General features: G+C 51.3%; 4 protein-coding genes across 4 annotated transcripts in view; 3 read left to right on the top strand and 1 right to left on the bottom strand.

The window, feature by feature from the left end:
• Positions 1–516, top strand: part of ARPC2 (actin related protein 2/3 complex, subunit 2, 34kDa) — a 39,049-nt gene extending 38,533 nt beyond the window's left edge. Inside the window, exon 11 of the mRNA XM_006891905.1 lies at positions 67–516. Coding sequence (XP_006891967.1) covers positions 67–91 — 25 coding nt within the window. The 3' untranslated portion in view covers positions 92–516. The remainder of the gene's footprint in view (positions 1–66) is intronic.
• A 9,980-nt stretch (positions 517–10,496) lies between these two features.
• Positions 10,497–11,495, top strand: GPBAR1 (G protein-coupled bile acid receptor 1). The gene has a single exon (XM_006891944.1). The coding sequence runs from the start codon at positions 10,497–10,499 to the stop codon at positions 11,493–11,495; it is 999 nt and encodes a 332-aa protein (XP_006892006.1).
• Positions 11,496–12,043: 548 nt separating this feature from the next.
• On the bottom strand, positions 12,044–17,108 carry AAMP (angio-associated, migratory cell protein). The gene is made up of 11 exons (XM_006891904.1): positions 16,910–17,108; positions 16,274–16,429; positions 15,472–15,591; positions 14,831–14,970; positions 14,470–14,614; positions 14,120–14,203; positions 13,917–14,032; positions 13,546–13,649; positions 13,264–13,354; positions 12,920–13,074; positions 12,044–12,527 (listed from the first exon to the last, which is right to left on the bottom strand). Exons 1-11 carry the CDS (start codon positions 17,028–17,030, stop codon positions 12,452–12,454), a joined length of 1,308 nt encoding a protein of 435 aa, XP_006891966.1. The 5' UTR covers positions 17,031–17,108; the 3' UTR covers positions 12,044–12,451.
• A 226-nt stretch (positions 17,109–17,334) lies between these two features.
• The window catches only part of PNKD (paroxysmal nonkinesigenic dyskinesia), an 89,570-nt gene continuing 85,394 nt past the window's right edge, over positions 17,335–21,510 (top strand). Inside the window, exons 1-2 of the mRNA XM_006891902.1 lie at positions 17,335–17,544; positions 18,308–18,467. Of these exons, the coding sequence (XP_006891964.1) occupies positions 17,478–17,544; positions 18,308–18,467 (227 nt within the window). The 5' untranslated portion in view covers positions 17,335–17,477. The remainder of the gene's footprint in view (positions 17,545–18,307; positions 18,468–21,510) is intronic.

Below are 21,510 nucleotides of genomic sequence, written 5' to 3'. Positions count from 1 at the left end.
GGAGTGGGTGTTGGGAGGCAAGGCCAACTGGAAACCACCATTTACACTGACTCTTTGCTTTTGAAGGGGGAAGACGTTTTCATCCCGCTAACTCTTGGGCACAGGAGAAGGAAGCGCCTGGCAACTGAAGGCTGAAACACTTGCTACCTGATAATCGTAGCTTTTAATGTTGCACCTCTTCAGGTTCTTAAGGGATTCTCCGTTTTGGTTCCATTTTGTACACGTTTGGAAAATAATCTGCAGAAACGAGCTGTGCTTGCAAGGACTTCATATTTCCCAAGAATTGAAAAAGAATAATTCCACTTGATCAACTTAATTCCTTTTCTTTATCTTCCCTCCTTCACTCCCCTTCCCTTCCACCCTCTTTTTCCAAGCTGTTTCGCTTTGCAATATGTTACTGGTAATGAGTTGCAGTATAATGCAATCTTAACTTGTTTTCTCCTAAGTATTTGAGTTTAAAACTCCTGTATCTAAAGAAATACGGTTGGGGTCATTAATAAAGAAAATCTTTCTATCGTACTTGAAAATGTGGTGGTTTTCTGGACCATGAGTCCAAAGAGGAAGGAAGGAGAAAGTAAACCAGCACTGCCTCTAAACCTGCACAGCTGAGCTGCACACTGAGCCTTGGGCTCAGGAACACCTCAGGTCAATATCGTCAGCCTCCTCTTACAGGGAGAATGCCTAGCATGTGAGCACTTGGTTGGCATTTCTAAGGAATATGCCAAATGTAGAACATAGTCACTAAGTTTAGTAACTTAGCCCAGCTGGTCCTCTGTGGCCACATGCTCTCAGGACAGTAGACTGGTGAATACATTCCTTCATTTATTTTTTTTTATCTTATTATCTTGTGTATTTGTATACCATCAAATCGGATCTGACTGGTACAGGAGGAGATTGCCCCTCCCTCCCCAGCAGAGCATCTGGTTGGTGGATTCAAACCAGCATTCCTTCTTTTATAAAGAATAATGCATAGCATTTCCCAAAATGGATCCCATGGTAGGTGTGCTTCCATAGGACACTGATGAGTATAAATGCAAATGTGAATCTGTTGCAGTCTAACTGGCACAGTTGCTTCTCACACTTTCAGAGCACCTTTCCAGTGGTCTAAAGACCACCCTCATGGTTTCTGCCATCTTGCTGACCCAGGGCTTAAAGCCAATTAATGAGTTGTGGAGTTACTTGTCTGCTCATTTCTTTCTCTGAACTTTAAGGTCCTTGTAAATTCATGTGCAGTTAGTTGTAAGATGTACTAGAGACGGCTTGTGTACCCAGTTCCCTCAGTAGTAACACGTTGCTTAATATAGGACAGTACACAACCAGGAAAGTGGCTTAGACAGAAAATTCTCCTGGTTAAGCTTTGCATGTGTGAGTGCTGTATTTTTATGCATTTTTACCACATGTGTACTTTTATGTGGCACCACCATTTTTTTTAAAATGGAATGGTACAGATCAAAGTAATCTGTCATCACATCTCCTACACAAGACAGTACTGATTTTGGGGTGCATTTTGGTTATGTTGGCACATCTTGACTGGATTGTAAAAATGCCCCTTTATTATGGATCATGTCAGTTTTCACCGTGACACCAGCTGCACATCCATCCCTCAGTGCTGTACCCACAGTGAAGCTGGCCTTTGGCCTCCAGCCAAGAGAAGTGTTCACCACGCTGTGTCTGCCTGGTGGTTTTCTGAACTCGTATTTAACATGACTGATAATCCAGTGCTGGAGAAAAAGGTGAACTAGATCTCTCAACGTGGTGGTGGTTTTGTGCTGTCGAGAGGAAACCAACTCATAGCTTATCCTTCATTGTGTTTTTAGAGGCTGTAAATCACATAGAGGAGATTGCCTGCCTTTCTCCCACTGACCGGTTGGTAAATTGGAACCACTTGCCTTTGAGTTTGCGTGCAACTCCTCACCCACTAGGCTGCCATTGCTGTTGATCTTAAGGTAGTAACAATGTGTTCTGTACCCCACAGACTCCTTAAAGGATTTATCAAGTGTGCGTACATTAGAAGTCGTTTCTGCTTCCTTGCGTGTGCCTGACTCCTTAGTCAGATGGACTCCCTCTTCCTAGTGGAAATCAGATTTCATAAAAGTACCATAGATGGCAAAATCAAGGTTGCTTAAAAAACAGGGGTAGGAGAAAAACAGGTATTAAAGAGCTTTAAAAAAAAAATCCTAAACAAGTATCTACTTCTGAAAGAAACTGTTAGAATTAAAAATCCGTGCTGGTGAAAACAACTCCCTGCTTCCAGGACATACTAGGCATGTGACGCAGGCCAATTGTCACATCACCCAAAGCCCATAGCATTGTGAAAGGAGGGTCATTCCAAGATGAGGCTCAAAAACACGTGAGATAAGTAAGCTAGGAATAGGGAGCTCTGGTGGCCTAGTGGTAAAAAGCTGTACTGCAATCTGCAAGGCACACGGGTCGAATCTCCGAGCTGCTCCATGGAAGAAAACCCTCTGAAGGGTCAGCAAGGAGTTGGTTCCAACTCAACAGCACCCAACCACCAGCACTTCATAGTTGTGTGACTGGGCAGACTTCTCCCCGGACCTCACAAAAGAAGAGTTAAGTCTTCACAGTGTGGGCATTAATCGTCCTCAGTGCCATCTGCTTGGCTTTGATCAGAGTCCTGTGTACAGTAGGGTGAAGCACTGCCCGGTCCTGCACCTCGTTGCCACATCCTGAGCCATCATGCTGCTGTTGGGTCAGTCCGTCCACGAAGGGCCTTCCTCTTTTCCCCCAACTCTGCTTCAAGCATGATGTCCTCCAGGAACTGGTCTCCCTCCTGGTGACAGATCTGAAGTGTGTGAGACAGTCTCACTGTCCTCGTCTCTCTGGATTTGTCATTTGACACAGTGGGGTAAGCATTTGGCTGCTGATGGAACATTTTCTCCAAGAGAAAAAAATGAAGCTGTCTGCTTTTAAAAAAGTGCAGCCTGGATGCAGTGAGGCAGTTCTCTGCCCTTCAGAGCTGCGAGGGGCTGGTTTGGGTATTTGAACGAGCATCTGGCTGTACTTCAAAGACAGATTTGTTTGTTCTTCTGGCAGTCTGCAGTATATTCCATATTCTTTGCCAACCCCCAGGGCCATCAGTTCTTGGAAATCCTTATTCATTGTTCAGTTTTCATATGCATATGAAGCAATAGGAAACACCTTGGTAATCTTTAGCCCTCAGAGTGACACCCATCACTCTTGGTTGTACTGTGGTGGCTCTGTGTATGCTGGAAGCTATTCCAAAGGTATTGACAAAACCTTCAGGGGAACCCATGGTGGGCAGATCTCAGTAGAACCTCCACACCAAAATGAGGAAAATGGACCACCTGGCAATTACTTCTAAAAAGAGGAGAGGGAGGAGTGGGTGGCAGTGAAAATCAGAATAACTGCAGGCATTTATTTAGGACAGCGCCTCTCTTATATTCTCTACAGCCAAGAGGGTAGGATCACAGGAAGGATACAAGAAGTGTTGGGATCCCTGGGGAAGCAGCAGGGCGCTGTGTGGTGCACCAGCGTAGCAAGCTGCACTCCTAATCCTGGGGCAGTGCATCTCCATTGGTTCAAATTCACTTCTGGAGGGAGGGGGTTGGGGTTGGACAGTTACTTCCCATTAGGAATTAGACTCAAAAGCTCAGTGGAGGTTCAGAACCAACTTGATGGCAGTAAGTTTGCATTTTTGAGGGAGAGCAAAGTGACATGAGCCAAGTGTTCTATCCCTATTTTATCTTGGGAGTTTCTAGGTCCTTACTGGGATCAAAACTCACTGGAACCAACATGTATATAACTGACCCTCCAGTGAGTTTTCAGAGGCTGTAGGTCACACAGAAGATTGCCCGTCTTTCTCCCACAGTTGCCTGGTGGATTCGAACCAGCAGAGAAATGCTGTCTTCGGGTTAACAGCCCAACGCCCTACTAGTTGGTGGTTTTTTTCCCCCAGCAAAACAACTTTTCAGGCAGCATGGCTAGGGATGTCTATGTCTAGATAAGGTGGCTTTCTATGAACTAGGTGGCTTGGAGGGAAGAAAGCAAACAAGGTGAAGGCCTAAGGGTCGGAAGACAGGAAAACAAAAACCAGGAGATGGCCTTCGCTGTTACATCGGCCACCCTATGGGGTGCTCATGCTTGGCAGTTAGTTGTCCAGTTACCTTCTGTTTCTTGGAGAAAGTCTGATGGCCTCGCCCGCAGAGCCCCAGAGGGGTATAGCAAGCCCAGGTCTTTAGTGTATGGTGATGGTGGCACAAAGAATTCAGCTGTTCAGCTCAAGCCTGCCAGCTGCTCTGCCTGAGAAGATGAGGTAGTCAGTCAGCTTCCAGGAAGACTGGCATCCTGGACCACCACCCTGCCCTTTTACTGTCCTGGAGGGCTGCCGTGTGTCACAGTCCACAGTTGTGGTTTGGTTTGTAATTTTAGTTCAAGCAATGCTGCCCTCCTCTGGGGATTGCTAAAAAATGCTGATGTCTCTACTGCTGTGACCCAGCCAACAGGAAGGACCTAGCTAATGTAGTAAGAGCTTCCTGAAGTCTGGGGCCTGGCCAGTCTTGGTCACAGTATGATTCCCAGAGTCCTTCAGAGGTTCTAAAGGGCTGGTCTGCTTTCCTGTGGGAAATGAAATGTTGGGTAACAGACCAAAGAGCCCAGGACACTTCACAGCCCCTCCGCCTCTACTTGACCTAAACCAGTACACCTTGCCCTCACATACCACAGCCCATCCCAGACATTTGGTAAAGCATTTAAGCGAATGGAGAAGACCCAGAAGGATCCTAACAGGCGTACCTCAGGAAAGGAGAGTCCAGCAAGCATCTGACAGCTGCTGTCACCACAGCCCTCACCATGGACAGTGGGTGAAGAAGACTGGAAGATTCCCACCAGGACATGCCCACCGAGGAGAGCAGAGAAGAAGGGGTTTAACTAGTGAGGAAGGAGCAGGGTTGAGCAGAGGGAGACCTAGCTTCCTAGCTCCCATTTTCTAAGTTGCCCCCTCCACACGTCATCCCACACAGAGTTTAAACAGAGCTGTGAAGAAGAAACACAGACGTCCTGGATCCCTGTAGGGAAGAGGCTTGGGCTGGGAACAGAAGGAGGTCTGTTTATTCTTGGCCGTCCCCTATCTGAGGGGGCCCTACACCCACTTCTGTCCAGACCCCAGATTGAACTCTCCCAGAATCTCTGACTCCTGCCTGGCCAGAATGCACGGGTCAGAGGGCTATGCATCTGCTGGAAACCAGGGTCCGCCCTCCCACTGGCTCCCTGGAGGTTGGGTTTGAGGCTGAATACTTTCATCTTCCTGGTTCTTGTCCTGACAGAAGCTTGTCTCAGGCCTCTGACCTGGCAGCGCAGGGTTGACAGCTCTTCAGACTAGAGTCTCAGCCCTTCCAGCCCTGTGCTCCCCCAGGGAGCCCAGAAAGCCCCTGTTCCTTCCACCTGTGCTCTTCGGCTCAGGAGATCAAATACCTCACTCCAGCTCTCTTGCGGTTTCAGCCTGTTCTCCCATCTCAGGACTCAAGAGAGATTGGCTTCTCTCTCCCTCACCCCAAGCCATAAAGACCAACACAAGGCAAACACCAGAGTGTCATAGATCTTGTTTCCTATGCCTAGTGTTCAGTTTCCTTCTGGAGCTGAGGTGGTGTTCCCACATGCTTTCCAGGGCCTCACTGCCTTTCTCTGTGGACTTCCTAGAGAAGACATGTGGCTGGTCGCAAAGGACAGGCAAAGAAGGCAGAAATTCTAATAATCATAGCTACCTCTTGTTGAAAAATCACTGTCACACACTGTTCTGACTCCTAGCAACTCTGAGGTTTCTGAGGCTTTTAATCTATGGGAGGAGACTGCCCAACTTTTCTCTTCAGGACAGCTAGTGGATTCAAACTCCTGAAGTTTGGGTTAGCAGCACAGTATATGACACACTACACCGCCAGAGCACCTGAGACAGGTATACTGAATACATCTACTAAGACTTTTACTATATACTAATGATACCTTTTGTTGAATGTTTGTCAAATGCCAAGTGCTGATCCTCGTAACACATTAACTCATTTAATCTCACAATAAAAACCAGTTGCTGTTCAAGTTGATTCAAATTTATGGTGATCTCATGTATGTCCGAGAGAGAACTGGGGGCTTAGTGGGTAGAGAGTTGTGCTACCAATCCAAAGGCAGGCAGGTTTCATTTACCAGCTGCTTCGCAGGAGAAAAATGGACAATCTCTTCCTACGCAATTTGCAGCCTCTGAAAACCCACTGAGTCAGATGGTGAACAGCAACAACGAGTGTCCAAGAAGAACTGTGTTCAGCAGAATTTTTCAGTGACCGGCTTTTTAAATTCATTGTTGCATTTTCTCCTTCCCTCTCTCTCCCCATCCCATCCCACAATGCACCCCTTGACCCTCCTCTTCGGTCAGCCCACCCTGCAATGCACCCCTTGTTCCAGATTGTTCTCATACATATAGTACATAATCATACATTCCTTTCAGATAGTTCATCCCCTCATCTGTTCTAATGCAAGTGTTCATTATCTATCCACTCTTTCCCCATTCCCGCCCTAACCCCCCATATCTGTCCTATTTTATAACAGTGGTGTTATGCAGTATTTGTTCTTTTGTGACTGAGATATTTCCCTTAGCATAATGTCCTCAAGGCTCCTCCATGTTGTGTAATATTATACTATTTCACTGTTTTTCAGTGCTGCATAGTATTCCATTGTGTTGACGTACTGTCATTTTTCTATCCATTCATTTTTGATGGGCATTTGAGTTGCTTCTCTCTCTGCTATTAGGAGTAATGCAGCAATAAACATGAGTGTGCATACATCTATCTGTTAAACTGGTTTCTTGAGGGTATATTCCCAGTGGTGGAGTCAAATGGTATTTCTATTTCCAACCTTTTTTTTTCATTGATCCACTTTTATTATTCATTTTCAGGAAAATTTACAGAGATTTTTTTTCCCATTCATTCATTGCTGCACTTTTCTCCCTCCCCACCGCAGTACACTTTTCTCCTTGAATAGTAAAAGAAAAATTCTTTCATTGTTTTCCAGTCCCTCCCCCCACCCCCAGGTTCACTCCACTATGCAGCCTTCATTCTGGACTATTTCCAACTTTTTGGGAAAGCTCCAGATCACCTTCCATAGTGGTTGTACCATTATACCTTTCCCACCAGCAGTGAATAAGAGTTCTAATCTCTCCACAATCTCCCCAGCATTTGTTGTTTGCAGCCCTGCTGAACTTTGCTACTGTTGCTAGGAGAGACTGACTTTTTAGATGTAGGTCACCAGATGTAAGTTCTTCTGAGATGCCACTAGGTAGATGTGAACCACCAACCTTTGAGTTAACAGCCTAAAGCTTAACTGTTTGGGCCACCTGTGTGCCACATCTTACAGATGAGGAAACCAAAGCAAGAGAACTTTGTAAGTAGCCCAAGTTCACACAGTCGCATGGCTTAAAATGGCAGTTTTTCTAACTGGCTTTCAAAAGATCTTTGATTTGAGATCCCACTCAGTCCTTTTAATCATTATGGAGTTGAAAAGAGATGTCTTTTTTTTTTTTTAAAGATCTCTGACCACCCCATTTAGGGGTCAGGCACTGGGATACCTTGTCCTGTGGTAACCCCACAATCCTGAGAAGTGGTCTTGTTTTTTTTTATTTTTAATTGAAACCTGCTATCCAAGTAACCTCATACCCAAGTCATTTGTACCTCATATCCAGAACTTAACAAATCAGAAAGCAAGTGAGAAAAGTGTGGAATTACCCCCATGGAGAAAGCCAGAGCTAGCCTGACACAGGCATTCCCAACTTACGCCAGGATTCCTTTCCAAGACCCCTGTCATGCTTCCGTTCTGACCTAAGTACAATATGAAAACTTCATTCATTTATTTTTTTTTTTTCGTTTTCATTCCTGTTGCCTTGTATTATCCATATATTTTTTTAAATTTTATTATTTTTGTGTGTGTACCATCAAATCAGATCTGACTGGTACAGGAGGAGATTGCCTCTCCTTCTCCAGCAGAGCATCTGGGGAATTTGAACCGCGCACGCCTCTGGGATTGTAGTTCAGCTTCTTGCCTCTAAGCCACCAGAGCTTCCCCATATTATCCATATATTTATAAATCAAAGTCATGAACATCTGTGAGTAAACAGCTGAGAATGGTAACATCCACAAACCACATGCTGCGTTGTTTGTAGTACATACTAACATGGTAATGTGAAAAAGAGAAAACTATCCCAAGTGCTGTTTGTTACAACCCCAATATGCTGCAGCTCAAGGACCACCTGATTCATCAGGTAACAGGGTGAAGGTGGTTAGGACTCCAGACCCCTATTCGACGGTGTAGAACTGGCCCACAGATCTTTGTTTTGCTGGGCAGATTGAAACCTTTCAACTAGCCATCATCAGGGCTCCTTGAAAGGATAAAAGAGCTCCGTAGCCACTGTCATCTGAACACTCTCAAACACACACACCCTTCCCTGGTCACTGCCACCTGAAAACACACACACACACCCCTCCCTAGTCACTGCCACCTGAAAACACACACACAGCTACTGCCAGAACACACACACACACTACCGGTTACCAGCCTGCAGCAGAATTAAGGAGCTAGAAGTGCTGTCAGCTGGCTAGTCACTCCTAAGGGTTAAGGCTCATAAAATGTAAATATATTCCTTGGGATGGAAAGCGGGGAGGGACAGGCCAAATCATTATTATTCATTAACTTCAACATATTTCTCAGATGAAGTGAGCAAGCGGCATGTAAGACGGCTTCAAGCCGGGGTGCCCTGCAGTAGGGAAGCCGCTACCTAGACCGTAGGGATGGCTGGGGGCTGGGGCGGGGGTGGCACTCAATGTTAAGTCTTCCCATAGCTTTGGCCTGGAGTACACCAGGTCCCACCCCCAGAGGCGGGGCCGCAGGAGCCCTAAGGCCTCCACTCCAGCATCCCTCTGGGAGCCCAGGCTGCTGAACCCAGCGCTTAGCCTCCCCACACTCACTGGCCTGGACACCGGATACTGCCCAAAGCCTTACAGGACTGGAGGCTGCCACTTCCGACCCTCGGAGGCAAGCCAGGGCTGGGCGAGGCTCACTTGCCCTCCTGAAGTCATGTGAGTACCCCCAACCTGGGCCACACCGCCCCAGATCCTAGACAAGCCCAGATCCTAGATCCTCACCCCAGCCCTCCATGCTACTCTGGAGGTGGGGTGAGGGACCCTGCTGGGGTAGGACTGGACACTAGCTTGAGAGGCCAGAGGCTGAGCGTGGAGCCTGAGATCTCCTGGGGTTTAACAGAACTGATGGTGCAGACAAGGAAGGAACAGGAACTGGAGACCCCAGAAGACAGAAAAAAGATGCCCCATTGGAGGGCATTTGGGGAAAGTGAGGCTGGGGAAGGGGCACTTCAGCATGGAGGCCTGGGGCTAGGGGCCCTGGGAGACCGTGTGGAAAGGGACCTCTCCCTCTGCTCAGCTTGGTTGTGGGCTCTCTGATCTCTGCCCTGGCCAAGGGTGGGGGAGCGAGGTAGGATCCTTTCCTTATTGACTTGATTCCTAGCAACAGTTGCCTGCTCCCCTGTTGACAGAAGCAGAAGCACCCGCAGGACCCAGGACCCTCCCTTGGGTCCCATGATGTGGTGGTGGGAAGCCCTAGGTGCTGGGGTTCTGGGACCAGGGAGAGCAGTGACAGTGAAGACTGGAACAAGTGAGCGCCACAGAAAGGCCAGGCCCCGCCCCTGCTCCTCTTGAGGGTCAGCTTCAATTCCCAGGGGCACGGAAGGGTGTCCTCTCCCCACCCTCCCTGCTTCTGGCATCTCCTGGTCACTGGCCCCCCCCCCCAACCCCCACTGCCTGCAACTCCTCTCCTTCCTCCGGCTTCAACAGGAAGGGCCCTGCTGCTCGTGTGCAGCGGGAGTCAAGTTTATGGGCTGGAAGTCCTACCCGGAGGCTGCTCACTGAGCTGGAATCGGCTTCAAGGCCAAATGAAGGGAAGGGGCACAAGGGACAGGCACCCCTCTTGCTGCTACCCCTTGCCCTGGCACGTGCCTCCTCACTAACTTGAGTATCTCACTTCTCAGTAATGTCATGTCTGCCAGAAGATCTCTGGGGCTGGCTCTCTGCACCCTGCCAGGGGGTGAGCATCTGAAGACGGATCACCTCGGTGCCTGCCCGGAGCTCCTGGCAGAAGGCTCTAGAATGCTGGCTGCTGGAGGGCTGCTTACCGGCCCTGGCCTCTCCTTTGGCCATGCAGACGCAAGGGAGGGACAAAATACTTTGGAGTTTGATGAGGCCATATTTAGTCTTGAACAGGCTTTTCAAGAGAAACCGAAAAATTTTAAATAACTTTTAAATTACAAATTATCAGCAAACAGAATAGATCTCATCTCTTAGTGCACACCTTTGACTGACGCTCAGTCCCCACCAAGAAGACAGCGACCCTTGGGGCCCTCTAACTGGTTCCTCCATCCCATCTAGGCATGCCAGCTGCTGCTCCAGGCCTTCCCGCTCCCAACTTGCAAGATGACACCTAACAGCACTGGGGAGGTGACCAGTCCCTTTCCTGTGGGGACCCTGGGGCTCTCCTTGGTCCTGGCAAGCCTCATCGTCTCTGCCAACCTGCTCCTGGCTCTGGGCATTGCCCGAGACCGTCGCCTACGCAGCCCACCCGCCGGCTGCTTCTTCCTGAGCCTGCTGTCAGCTGGGCTTCTCACAGGCCTGGCACTGCCCACGCTGCCAGGGCTATGGAGCCAGAGCAGCCGGGGGTACTGGCCTTGTGTCCTCCTCTACCTAGCCCCCAACTTCTCCTTCCTCTCCCTGCTCGCCAACCTCCTACTGGTGCATGGGGAACGCTACATGGCAGTGCTGTGTCCCCTCCGGCCACTAGGGAGCACCCGGCTGGCCCTGCTCCTCACATGGGCTGGGCCACTGCTCTTTGCCAGCCTGCCAGCTCTGGGGTGGAACCACTGGGCCCCGGGAGCTAACTGCAGCTCCCAAGCCATCTTCCCAGCCCCCTACCTCTACCTTGAAATCTATGGGGTCCTGTTGCCTGCTGTGGGCGCTGCTGCCCTCCTCTCTGCCCGAGTACTAGTCATCGCCCACCGCCAGCTGCAGGACATCCGCCGCCTGGAGAGGGCAGTGTGCCGTTGTGCACCGTCGGCCCTGGCCCGGGCCCTCACCTGGAGGCAGGCCAGGGCACAGGTGGGGGCCACGCTGCTCTTTGGCCTGTGCTGGGGGCCCTACGTGGCCACCTTGCTGCTCTCAGTCCTGGCCTATGAGCAGCGCCCTCCGTTGGGGCCTGGAACTCTACTGTCTCTCATCTCACTGGGCAGTGCCAGCGCGGCAGCTGTGCCTGTGGCCATGGGGCTGGGGGACCAGCGCTACACAGCCCCCTGGAGGGCAGCTGCCCAAAGGTGGTTGCGAGGGCTTCGGAAAAGAGGTTCCCGGGGCAGTGCCCACCCCAGCATTGCCTACCACACCAGCAGCCAGAGCAGTGTTGACTTGGACTTGAACTTGAACTAGGGTGAGGGAAGCCTCTGCTGATTGCTGCTACAAACATCCATCCATCATCTATCTCAGCCACCAGGTCTGCCTCTCCTGTCTCCACTCCTGGATCCAAGACCCTGTCCTGTTACTTGGCCCCGCTCTGGCTGAATAAAGCTCTGAGGCCCAGCCTACTGTTCTCTTACTCCAGAGCTCTGGAGGCTTAGTGCTAACGAATTATGCTGCTAACCCAATGGTACCAAGTTCAAATCCACCAGCTGCTCTGTGGGAGAAAGATGGGCAATCTCCTCCTTTGCTATGTACATTCTCTGAAAACCTGCCAGAGGGTCAGCTATGGGTCAGTTCTAACTGGACGGTACACACCACTACCACTCAGAAACAGGACAGAACAACCACGGGCAGAACCCTGAGAACAAGCCGCACCTACCAAGGGAGAAGTCTAGGCAGGTAGGCAGTGCTGGGGAGAACAGAGGACCGCTTGAGAGCGGAGATGCCAGAACCCCACGAACTCTTTGGCAACCCTCACCTGACAAGCCCAGCTGCCACAAAATCCACACAGACATGTCTCTGGGAAGTATATTTTATTTACATTTTTTAAAATCTGTAACTAGAATCTCTTCCTCCTTTCCACCCCCAGAGACTTGGGAAGGGAAAGGAAGGGAACTCCAGAACCTACTCCCCACATATAAATATGCGCCCCTGTGGCGCACACCAGCACACCAAAGTGAAAGGCTAGAGCCTCTCTCGAGGACCCGCCAGGGCTGGGCAGGGGGCAAGGGGGAGAGGCCTGGGGGGGGGGGTCTCTAAAGAGAAGGATGGACGGGGAGGGGGGAAATCAGTTTGAAGGGGTTGAAAGTAGTCCAAGGCCCCCCTTCCCTCCTCTTCCCTCGGTACCCCACTGCCTCTGCTGGTGAAAGGGGGGGGGCGCTCTCCATCTCCCTCAACACCAGACACCAAGCCACAGGAGGCAACCTTTAGCGGTCGGGTCTCTGGACACAAAATACTTTCGCTTTATGGTCTCCTGACGTGGTCACCACCAGGGAGGCGTCCCTGCGGACAGAAAGCACAGGATTAGAGGGACGAGGATGCCTGGGCCCAGCCTCACACCAGCAGCCTAGGATGTTCCCAGCTCTCCAAGCACTTCCTTGATTTCATATCCATAGTGCCCGGTGCTGTGCCAGCACTGACTGCGCATGCCTGAAGCTGGCACCCAGCACGGGGATCATATGAGCAGTGCTCAGCACTGGAAAAGCACATGGCCGAAGTGGGTGGGGGAGGCACCTCAGTCCTGAGACTACGGGATAAATTCCTGGGGTGAGGGCTGGATGGGCCGCCCCAGCACTCGTGCGACAAGACAATAGGGTCTGACCCCACCCTTCACCAACTTCCCCATACCCAAGGACCCCTTTTATGCTATTACCATCTTGGCCCACTTCCCTTACTTGCTAAGAGCAAAGTCGAGGATCTCAGCCGTATGGCCCCGGTAGTCCGTGAGCAGGCGGCCAGTGCGAGCATCCCAGAGACGCACGATGCCATCCAGGCTGCAGGTATAAACCACGGCTGTGCCCGCCTCCCACAGCAGCTGCACGATGCCCGACTGCAGAGAAGACACAGGCACGGGTCAGGGATGTGAGTGTGACAGGCATCTACTCTCAGCTCTTAGCGATAAGGCAGATGCTGGGGAGATGAAGGCCAGGAGTAAGAGGAAGAGGGGGTACCCTGGAGAAGGATCCAGGTTGGGGAGTAGAAACCCCCTACAGGGAACCCAGGACCCAAATGCCTGTACCTGATGCTGACACTGATGCCGGAGGGTCTGCGTAGACAGATCATAGATGGCCAAGGTTCCATCCAGGTAGCCAACAGCAGCCAGAGGCATTCTGGACAGAGAAGGGCACAGTGAAGGCTCACAGAATGCCCTCGTCTCACGCGCCACTTGCATGTTCCTGGTCCCCTAGCTACAGCCCCCCTCTCCCACGACGACTGCCTAAACCACGATTCTGGCTCACATCTCCAAATCCAGGTCGGCCCAGCACCCCTGCCTCCAGGCCAAGGTGTGGCTCCCACTTACACACTGCAGAAGCCCAAGGACTCCACCGAGTTGGACTCGCTCTCCTCTCCCTCTCCCAGGCTGGGCTGGGAGGCGACCGTTTCAGGTCTGAAAACACCCACCACCTATAAGCAAGAGAAAGTGAGAAGTGGGACTGGCCAGTGGTCCTCTAGTAGAGAAGACAGACAGCAGGAAGATCAAGGGTAAGGCACGGGGAGGGGTGGGGAGGAGAGGGAAGGAGAGGAAAGAGAGAGGAGGAGAAGAGAGGAGGGGAGGCTGGGTGAGAAAAGGGAGAAGGAACGGGCTGGAGGGGGAGGGGGGAGAGGAGAAAGAAAAAGAGGAGAGGACAGAGCCACAGGGGGCTCCCGAGCCAAGATCCAGGACCCACTCACCTTGCCAGTGGTGGCACTGACCAACTTTGCCTGGCAGTCCACAGAGCCAGTGAGGATCAGACTGCCATCCTGATTGGTGGCTACACAGGTCAGAGGGCCCTGGTGACCTTCGGTCCCTAAGGGATGGAGCAGGGGAGCAGATCAGGTTTCATCCTGTGTTGTCCTCGCCCCAGGTCTGTAGCTACTTCCCCCATCTCTGATACCTTTTAGGACATGGATAGGGTTCCCCTGCTTCAGGTCCCAGATCCTGATGGTGCCGTCTTCATAACCAACCACGGCTCTCTTTCCTAGAGGCCCCAAGAAGCAGAGATGAGACAGGAAGAGGGAGTATGTGCCAGGATATGTAGTGGGGGTGGGGGGTGGGAGGAAAGGGGAAGGAGACAAGGAAGGAGAAGGGGAGACTGTCCCCAGTTGAAGGTAGGGCAGGAGAAGCTGTCTGCTCTGGGCTGGGTAGCAAGGGCAGTGCTCCAGGCACCAGGTTTGCCACATATGGCCCAAGAGGGATTCGGGAGGTGGAGAACTCTGGACTCGAGCCTCAGGGAGCTTCCCTCACCATCTGGGAGGACTCGGCCACAGGTGGATGGGCAGTTGGGGCCCTGGAAGGTCTTGCAGTCCCCATTTGGAACTTTCCACATCCAGGTGTTGCCATCAGCCGTGCCAGCCAGGAGAACCGGTGCGCGGGGGTGCCACTCCATCCACTGGCCAGAGAGAACGGTCAACGGATAGGCCTGCCAGCCCATCTCCCCTTAGAGACCACCTCATGAGGCTCAATAAGCTTCCTTGCCTTTAGGGTCACCAGAGACTTTGCAGGTGACAGGCGTGGACACACCTGTTGTCCCCGGAAGTGGCCAGACCCCCAGCTCTTTACCCTCTACTCAAGGTCTGCACATTTCAACCCCAACTGACGCCCTTACCTCTAAGTCTCCTGCTTCAAAGGACCAGACTTCTTCCTTCGTATCCACCTGCCACACTTTGAGGAGGCCACTCATGTCTCCTGTGGCGACCAGGGCGGAGTCATGGCTGAAACCAGCACATGTCACAGAATCCTTGTGGCCTATTAGGGAACAGGGGCAGAGAGAGAGCTCAGGGCACCCAGAGCTGGGGCACACGAACCAGGTATCTGGCACCCCTGAAATGACCAACTGGGATAGAAGGTGGTAAGTATGGTGACCAAACCTGTTGTCCCTTCAAGAACCAACAGCCTTAGATCTTAGGAAAGGGAATGCTGGTCTTCACTCAACCAACGGTAGCCCAGGCCTCTTTAGAGTCTTAGCCCTTCTGTCTATGTTGCATCTCAGTTTTAAGTACATCCATTCTTCCTTCTGCCCAGTAATACCTTCACTAATGTCAGCGCCTTTGAGGATGTCTCTCGGGCTTCCTTGGTTAACTGTTGTTTCCCTCCCCACAGTAGACCACGTTAAGCCTCTGTGTCCCTGGTGACCGCAAAGTGCTGTCACAGCACAGGTGTAAATATATGGCGAATGGATGCACGGTCATTGCAGATAAGTCCCCTAAGATCACACAGAAGACACACAAGCTCCCCTGGGTCACTCACCTGCACATTCAAAGAGCAGCTCACCATCACTGAGCCTCCACACGAAGGCTTTGTCATCCTCACCCCCAGTCACTGCCAAGGTGTTGGTCTTGGGGTCCAGGCTCACGCAAAATACAGATGCTGTCCCAAGAAACAGTCCATGAGTGTGAGGACCGGGCACCCACCCAGGGCTCTGTCCTTCAGAGCTTCGGCCCACCCTTACATATAACCTAAGTCAACCTCTCTTTTTTTTCCTGGTGCAAGTTCTTTTAAGTTTCAAAAAATTAGGCTGTTGGAGACTCTTTGTACTTCTCCAGGACAAGATCCTCCCTCCCACATCACGGACATTTCCTGTATCTCCTTCACATCCCACACCGAGGTCATGGACAAGAAGTGGGTACGTGTGCAGAAAGTATAGTTCTCTATTTGAGAGGTCACTAACTGGTTACAGAGTAAGGAAAACATTGTATTATGGTTTTCTTGTTAAAAAGTTCAATGTGAGAACATTATGTACAATGTGTTTAAAACACACAATCAGCACAAACTGAAGAACCCTGGTGGTACAGTTAAGCCCTTGGTGAGGATACCAAAGGTTGGTGTTTCAAACTAACTAGGCTCTCTCAAAAAAGAAAAACTTTCTTACTTGCATCCCACTAAACACCCTGCTCAACTGATCTAAGTTCCAAGAGGCCTCAACTACGCAATGGAAGGGCTGTGTTGTGCACGTTATGGCGGGAGTCAGAAAACATGAAGGCTGGGGCTGCAGGTAAGTCCACACCCTGACCCTAAAGTAATCTATTTATTTTTTTTTTTTTAAACCTACCTGAGTGCAATGCAAAGGTGATCTCGCTATCATCTGGACCCTCCATGCTGCCGACCACCCCTTCCTGGGGTTCCAGGACCCAGCCCTCCTCGTTGCCCTCCTCCTCCTCTTCCTCTTCCTCGAAGTCTACATCTTCCATCTCCTGGGCCAAATCGTCTGCTTTGGAGAAAGTGAAAAAGATGGGGCTTGGTAAGCGATAAGATGGGTGGGGAGAGGGAAAGAGATGCTAAGGGCAAGGGTGGGTCGAGTGGCAAGGGGAGAAGCGAGGTCCAACAACAGACGGGGGGGAGGGGGCGGGGGGAAAAGAGGGGCGGGGGGGGGGGAAACGGGGTAGGGGAGCAGCGAGGGGAAATGAGTGCATGGGGGGAGGGCAGGGGAGGGCTGATGACCCCGGTTTGGTCTGACTGTGTGGGAAGAGATCGAGGGGATGATGGGAAGGGGGTGTGTGAGGAGAAGGGCCAGAGGCGTCAGGGAAACCCCTACCCAGGCCAGGCCTGAGAACTAAGTATGTGCGTATGAAGGGAGCGAGGGTTGATCAGAGTGACAGGTAGGGTGTGGGGGAGGGAGAAGAAGCGGGGGTCAGAGGCCAGGGGTGAGCGACTCCTGTCCCGTGGCCTGGGAAGCGGCAGTTCTCACCCGGGTCCGGCGGGCCGGGATCCAGTTCTACCACCTCGATAATCTCTTCATCGCCATGAAAGCTCAAGGTCTCCAGTGGAGGGGTGTCAGCAGCAGCCCCGGTGTTCGATTCGGACTCCATGCGGCGTAAGCAGCCAAACCACTTCTCTGGGCCCAAACGCCTCCCAGAGTCAGCTCTGCGCGACGACACGGAACTCGAGCCCCTCCTCCCGGGAGGAAGTAGGCGTAGGCGATTCCCCGGCAGGAAGAAGGACGGTCGTTCGGCCAATAGCGAGGAGGACTGACTGGCTGAATGGCCAATCACAGCGCAGAGTTGGAAGAAGGTACGGGGCGTGGCAGGGAGACTTTAAACTCCGCCCATCGTGGCTCCACCCCTAACAGGAGTGAAACAAGCTAGCGTGCGTGCCGCCGGTGTCTCATGGGAAGAGTAGTTCTCCAACGTCTAGCCCTGGGGCTTCTGGGAAATGTAGTACCCAGTCTGTAGGCGGGACGGAAGAAGAGGGGGAGGCCCCTGACGCAAACTACAATTCCCAGCGGGAAGCGCGGTGAAGGGGAGTGGGATCTGAACATGGCGGCGGTGGTAGCTGCTACGGCGCTGAAGGGCCGGGGGGCGAGAAATGCCCGCGTCCTCCGGGGTAAGGAGAGGGACCCTGGGGAGGGCAGGACTGCAGAAGATTACTTTTCTTTCACATCTCGTCCCTCGATAGCAAGCCTGACCAGGCTGTCCATTCATGCGTATACCTTTCTGCAGGACCTTAAAGAGTCTGGGGGCTAAAAGATGCTCTTGAGAGGTCACCCAGACCATCCTCCGGTTTTGGGTTACAAGTCACTTCTGGGGTCTTGCTGAGACTGAGAACCCCTGGGAAGCCTTTTAGACTCCCGCGCTCCAGGTGTTTCACACTCACCGCAGTGCAGAGGAAAGAGCCCTGAGCTCCTGGACGCTTGGGTTCTGGCCCCGGCTAATTAGCGCTTTGACCTTGGACGAGGAAGTTCATCTCTCGGGGCTTCAGTGTTCCTCTTCTATAAACTGAAGAGCTAAACTAGAATAAGCGATCTTTAAGCTCTCTTCCACTTCCAGTACTCTGCAGTTTAAACGCCTTTCCCAGAATTTCCTTCGTACGTCTCCTCTCGGTCCACTGCAGTCCTTCCTAGCCTGTCGTCTGAGACGACGAAGAACAGCAAAGCTCGAAGCTCGCTCTCCTGGCACCAGGGTGACGAGCAATGACGTGAAAGTGTCTTCCAAAGGTGTCACCTCCATGGCAATTTTCCCATTTCCCTTTCCTGGACGCCTTACTCCAAACTGCAGTCGCTCCCCTTCCTCAGATCGCAGTAGCTCCTCCTCAGCCCGTCTCCCAAGCTCTCTCCCCTCGTTCTGACTTTCCAAACCTTCATCCACAGGTATTCTTTCAGGAGAGAAGGCTTCCCAGAACAGGACCCGGGCGCTGCAAAGCCACAGCTCCCCGGAGTGCAAGGAGGAGCCTGAGCCCCTGTCTCCTGAGCTGGAATACATTCCCAGAAAGAGGGCCAAGAACCCCATGAAAGCTGTGGGACTAGCCTGGTGAGTTTTAACTTCCCTTTTGCCCGTCTCTGGGGAGTGGAATCCTAGGGAGGGCAGGACTCTGAAACTTCAAGTTTCAGACGGTGAGCTGACTCCACAGTGTGGGAGAATTGTGAGTGCAAGGACTGGAATGGCAGAAGAATTGGACAGGGCACGTGGGAAGGTGTGTGGGATTGAGGAGAGAGTGGGTTTTCTTTAGAGTAAGCTGTAATGATCTGGTCCAAATTCGAGTCTCTGTCCTTATCCCTCCCTTAGGGAGCTTGGGATGAGACCCAAATTTCAGGCATGAATGAATGAATGGAAATTACATGAGATTTGTTAGCTGCACAGTTGCACCTAGAAGGAAGGAAGTCATTCAGTGCATTGTTATTTAGAACTGACGCTCACCTTAATATGTAATCATTAAATATGAAAAAAAGGAAATAAGCTCTTTTTTTTTCAGCACCTGAGATGCGCCAATACTATACATATATGCATATAATTATATGTTAGTCTTTCTGAGATAAATATTCCATCCCCATTTCATGAAGGAGGAAACTGAGCCTCAGAGCTGGGGTTTTCATCAGGTCTTGTGACTTCATGCTCTTCCCTTCACATCAATAGTGCCTCCCAAATTAGATACTTAGATTAAGGAGAGGCTTTGAGAAACCAGCCCCTCAGGCAATTCAGTCAGGGGGACTTGGAGAGGGAAAGACGGACATTCTGGAGGATTACACAGTCTGGATGGCAGGAGTGCAGGGTTCATGCCGGGGGAGAAGGGTGAAGAGGTAGGCATATAGCTAACCACATTAGGCCTTGTGTGTCACGTCTAGGAGTCTGGACTTGGCCAGCAAGTGATGGAGACCTTTCACAGGGCTTTAAGCAGAGCAGGGCGCAGGATCTGATCTGTGTGTGGGGCCATCTGGCAGCCATCGTAGAAGATAAATAGAAACAAGGTATTGCAGTATCCTTGTGACTGATGCAGCTCGAATGAGATTCTCCCCGAATCCCCTGGCTCAGGTTGGCCCCTCTCCAAACCCCGTGCACGTCTCCCCACCCCTAGGGCCATCGGCTTCCCTTGTGGTATCCTCCTCTTCATCCTCGCCAAGTGGCAAGTGGACAAGGACCGTTTGAAGCAGATGAAGGCTCGACAGAACATGCGGGCGTCCAACACGGGCGAGTATGAGAGCCCGAGATACAGGTCCTCCTCTTCATATGCCCCATCTGGGGTGAAGGCCTGAGGAATACTGCAAACCTCCCCTAGACTCTATTGACCATGGGCTCCCGTGGGATTGGCAGCGATTCTGGTCTTGCCATTGAGGCCCACCAGGGGGCGCATGAAGCCCAGGCTGCTGCCAGCCTCTGTCCCAACCACATCATGAAGCCAGCCAAAGGCAAATAAAGTTACTGAGCGGGTCAGTAGAAAGGAACCAGTTCTGGGATTGTGAATCCCTGGGGATGGGAGGGACCGAGGGTGGGGCAGATTACTGCTGTGTACTTCCTCTCACAGTAATGTTCAGTGTTCCCAGCTGGATGGTGGGGAAACCACACAGACTTCAGTGCAACAAGCCTAGGCTTGAGCTCAGAACCAAGCCCTCTGAGCATCTGTCCAGGAGAGTGAAGTCTCACTCAGCCTTCAAGTAATAATTAAAGGAATCAAGTGAGTCATTTAGGGTGTGGAGGAAAAGCACTCTCGGCTGAGCCCAAGTCACTCAACCCCTCTGGGCCTCAGTTTCCTCATTTGTAAGAGACTGTGCTGGTGATTTTTAAGGCAGAGGGGGTTCCGAACCTGGGGTCTGTGTCCCACTCCCTATGAAAAATTGTGTGCAGCTGTGGAGAAGCAAACTCTCTTGAGCTTTCTGAAAGGGCTCTGGCCCAGAGAAGATTAAGCATCACTCTGCGAGGTCCCTTCCAGATCCAGTATTGCAAGATGGAATGCTCCCCAGCTGACTGTTGAATGCTCGCTAGCTTTTGACATCATCGTTAGGATTTGAAGTATATTGGATCATTTTAGCAAATCAGGGAAATCAAGGCACACTGTGGAAATGGATATGTGGGCAGAGCTATGTCAACACCCCTGGCCTGACACTTTACTACGAAGAAAACCACAGCTATAAAGGAGTTTCACTTCTAAACATAAAACTTTATTGCATTTCTGGTTGTGTCCCTTTGTGTGATAAATATAACAAGACCAGGTCCACAGTAGAGAAATTGCTAAAAACAGTCTGGAGCTGACATGGTTTTCACCCCTACCCTATAGAGTGATGCCTTCCTCTCTTCCAGCTTGAGGCACGTGTGTTAACATAAAAAGCAGTGGCATGTTAGGGTGATGGGGCTCAAAGCTCAAATGTCAAGTCCACCAGCACATAAGAACAAACTTAGGAAGTTTTATTTCTCTCAGGTCCTCCCAGGCTTAGCAGAAGGAAAGAACACTGAAGTCTTTGTGGGAGTCATGGTCGGCTTAGATACCACATAGAAGGGGATGGGGCACTCCCACCCATCTGTTCATCCTGTTCTTTCTGGCCACTCTTAGAATCCTATAAGCTTAAAATCCTATAAGCTGACGATCTCTGCTCTGAGCAGCCTGAGCACAAAAAGCAAAAGGTGCCCCTGCCCAGAGATTTCAGGCGCATCAGGGAGGGTCCCCTGAGGGTCATCCCAGTAGTTCTAGAGAATGGGGACCAGTGGCTGAAAATGGGCCTGCCCTCTACCGCCACCACGAGCTATGAAAGCGCTAGAGCGGGTGCTGGTCTGCTTAGCTCTGTACTTTGCTGGCTCTCCTTTTCCCATCCCACCCAGATAAACAAATACATATGCATACGGAAAGAGGGTGAAGAAGGCCCAGGTGCTCAGATCTTGTCTACTTTCCTGACCTAACAGGTGCCACAGGTTGCAAAAGAACAAAGGAGAGTGAAGTTTTAAATTCAGATGACTGAATCAAAGCTTTTGGCTTGGTCAGGCTGGCAGAGGAGACAGCTACAGCTGCCTCACCTAGAAGCCTGTGGTGGAGATAGGAATGGAACCTTCATCGTCTTGGAAGTCCCTTCCTGCTTTCACGTTCCCT

Source organism: Elephantulus edwardii, unplaced genomic scaffold, assembly GCF_000299155.1.
Source record: "Elephantulus edwardii isolate Elephantulus edwardi_28Jun2011 unplaced genomic scaffold, EleEdw1.0 scaffold00106, whole genome shotgun sequence".
Taxonomy (NCBI): Eukaryota; Metazoa; Chordata; class Mammalia; order Macroscelidea; family Macroscelididae; genus Elephantulus; species Elephantulus edwardii.
The sequence above is the reverse complement of the archived record's forward strand: the minus strand, read 5'-3'. Positions and strand labels throughout refer to the sequence as shown.

Coding starts and splice junctions, on each gene's coding strand:
- AAMP (XM_006891904.1), bottom strand. CDS start 17,030: ATGGAGTCCGAATCGAACACCGGGGCTGCTGCTGACACCCCTCCACTG. Junction 16,430..16,909: donor TCCCGGCCCGCCGGACCCGG/GTGAGAACTGCC, acceptor TCTCCAAAGCAG/ACGATTTGGCCCAGGAGATG. Junction 13,075..13,263: donor GGCATCAGTGTCAGCATCAG/GTACAGGCATTT, acceptor TCTTCTCTGCAG/TCGGGCATCGTGCAGCTGCT.
- GPBAR1 (XM_006891944.1), top strand. CDS start 10,497: ATGACACCTAACAGCACTGGGGAGGTGACCAGTCCCTTTCCTGTGGGG.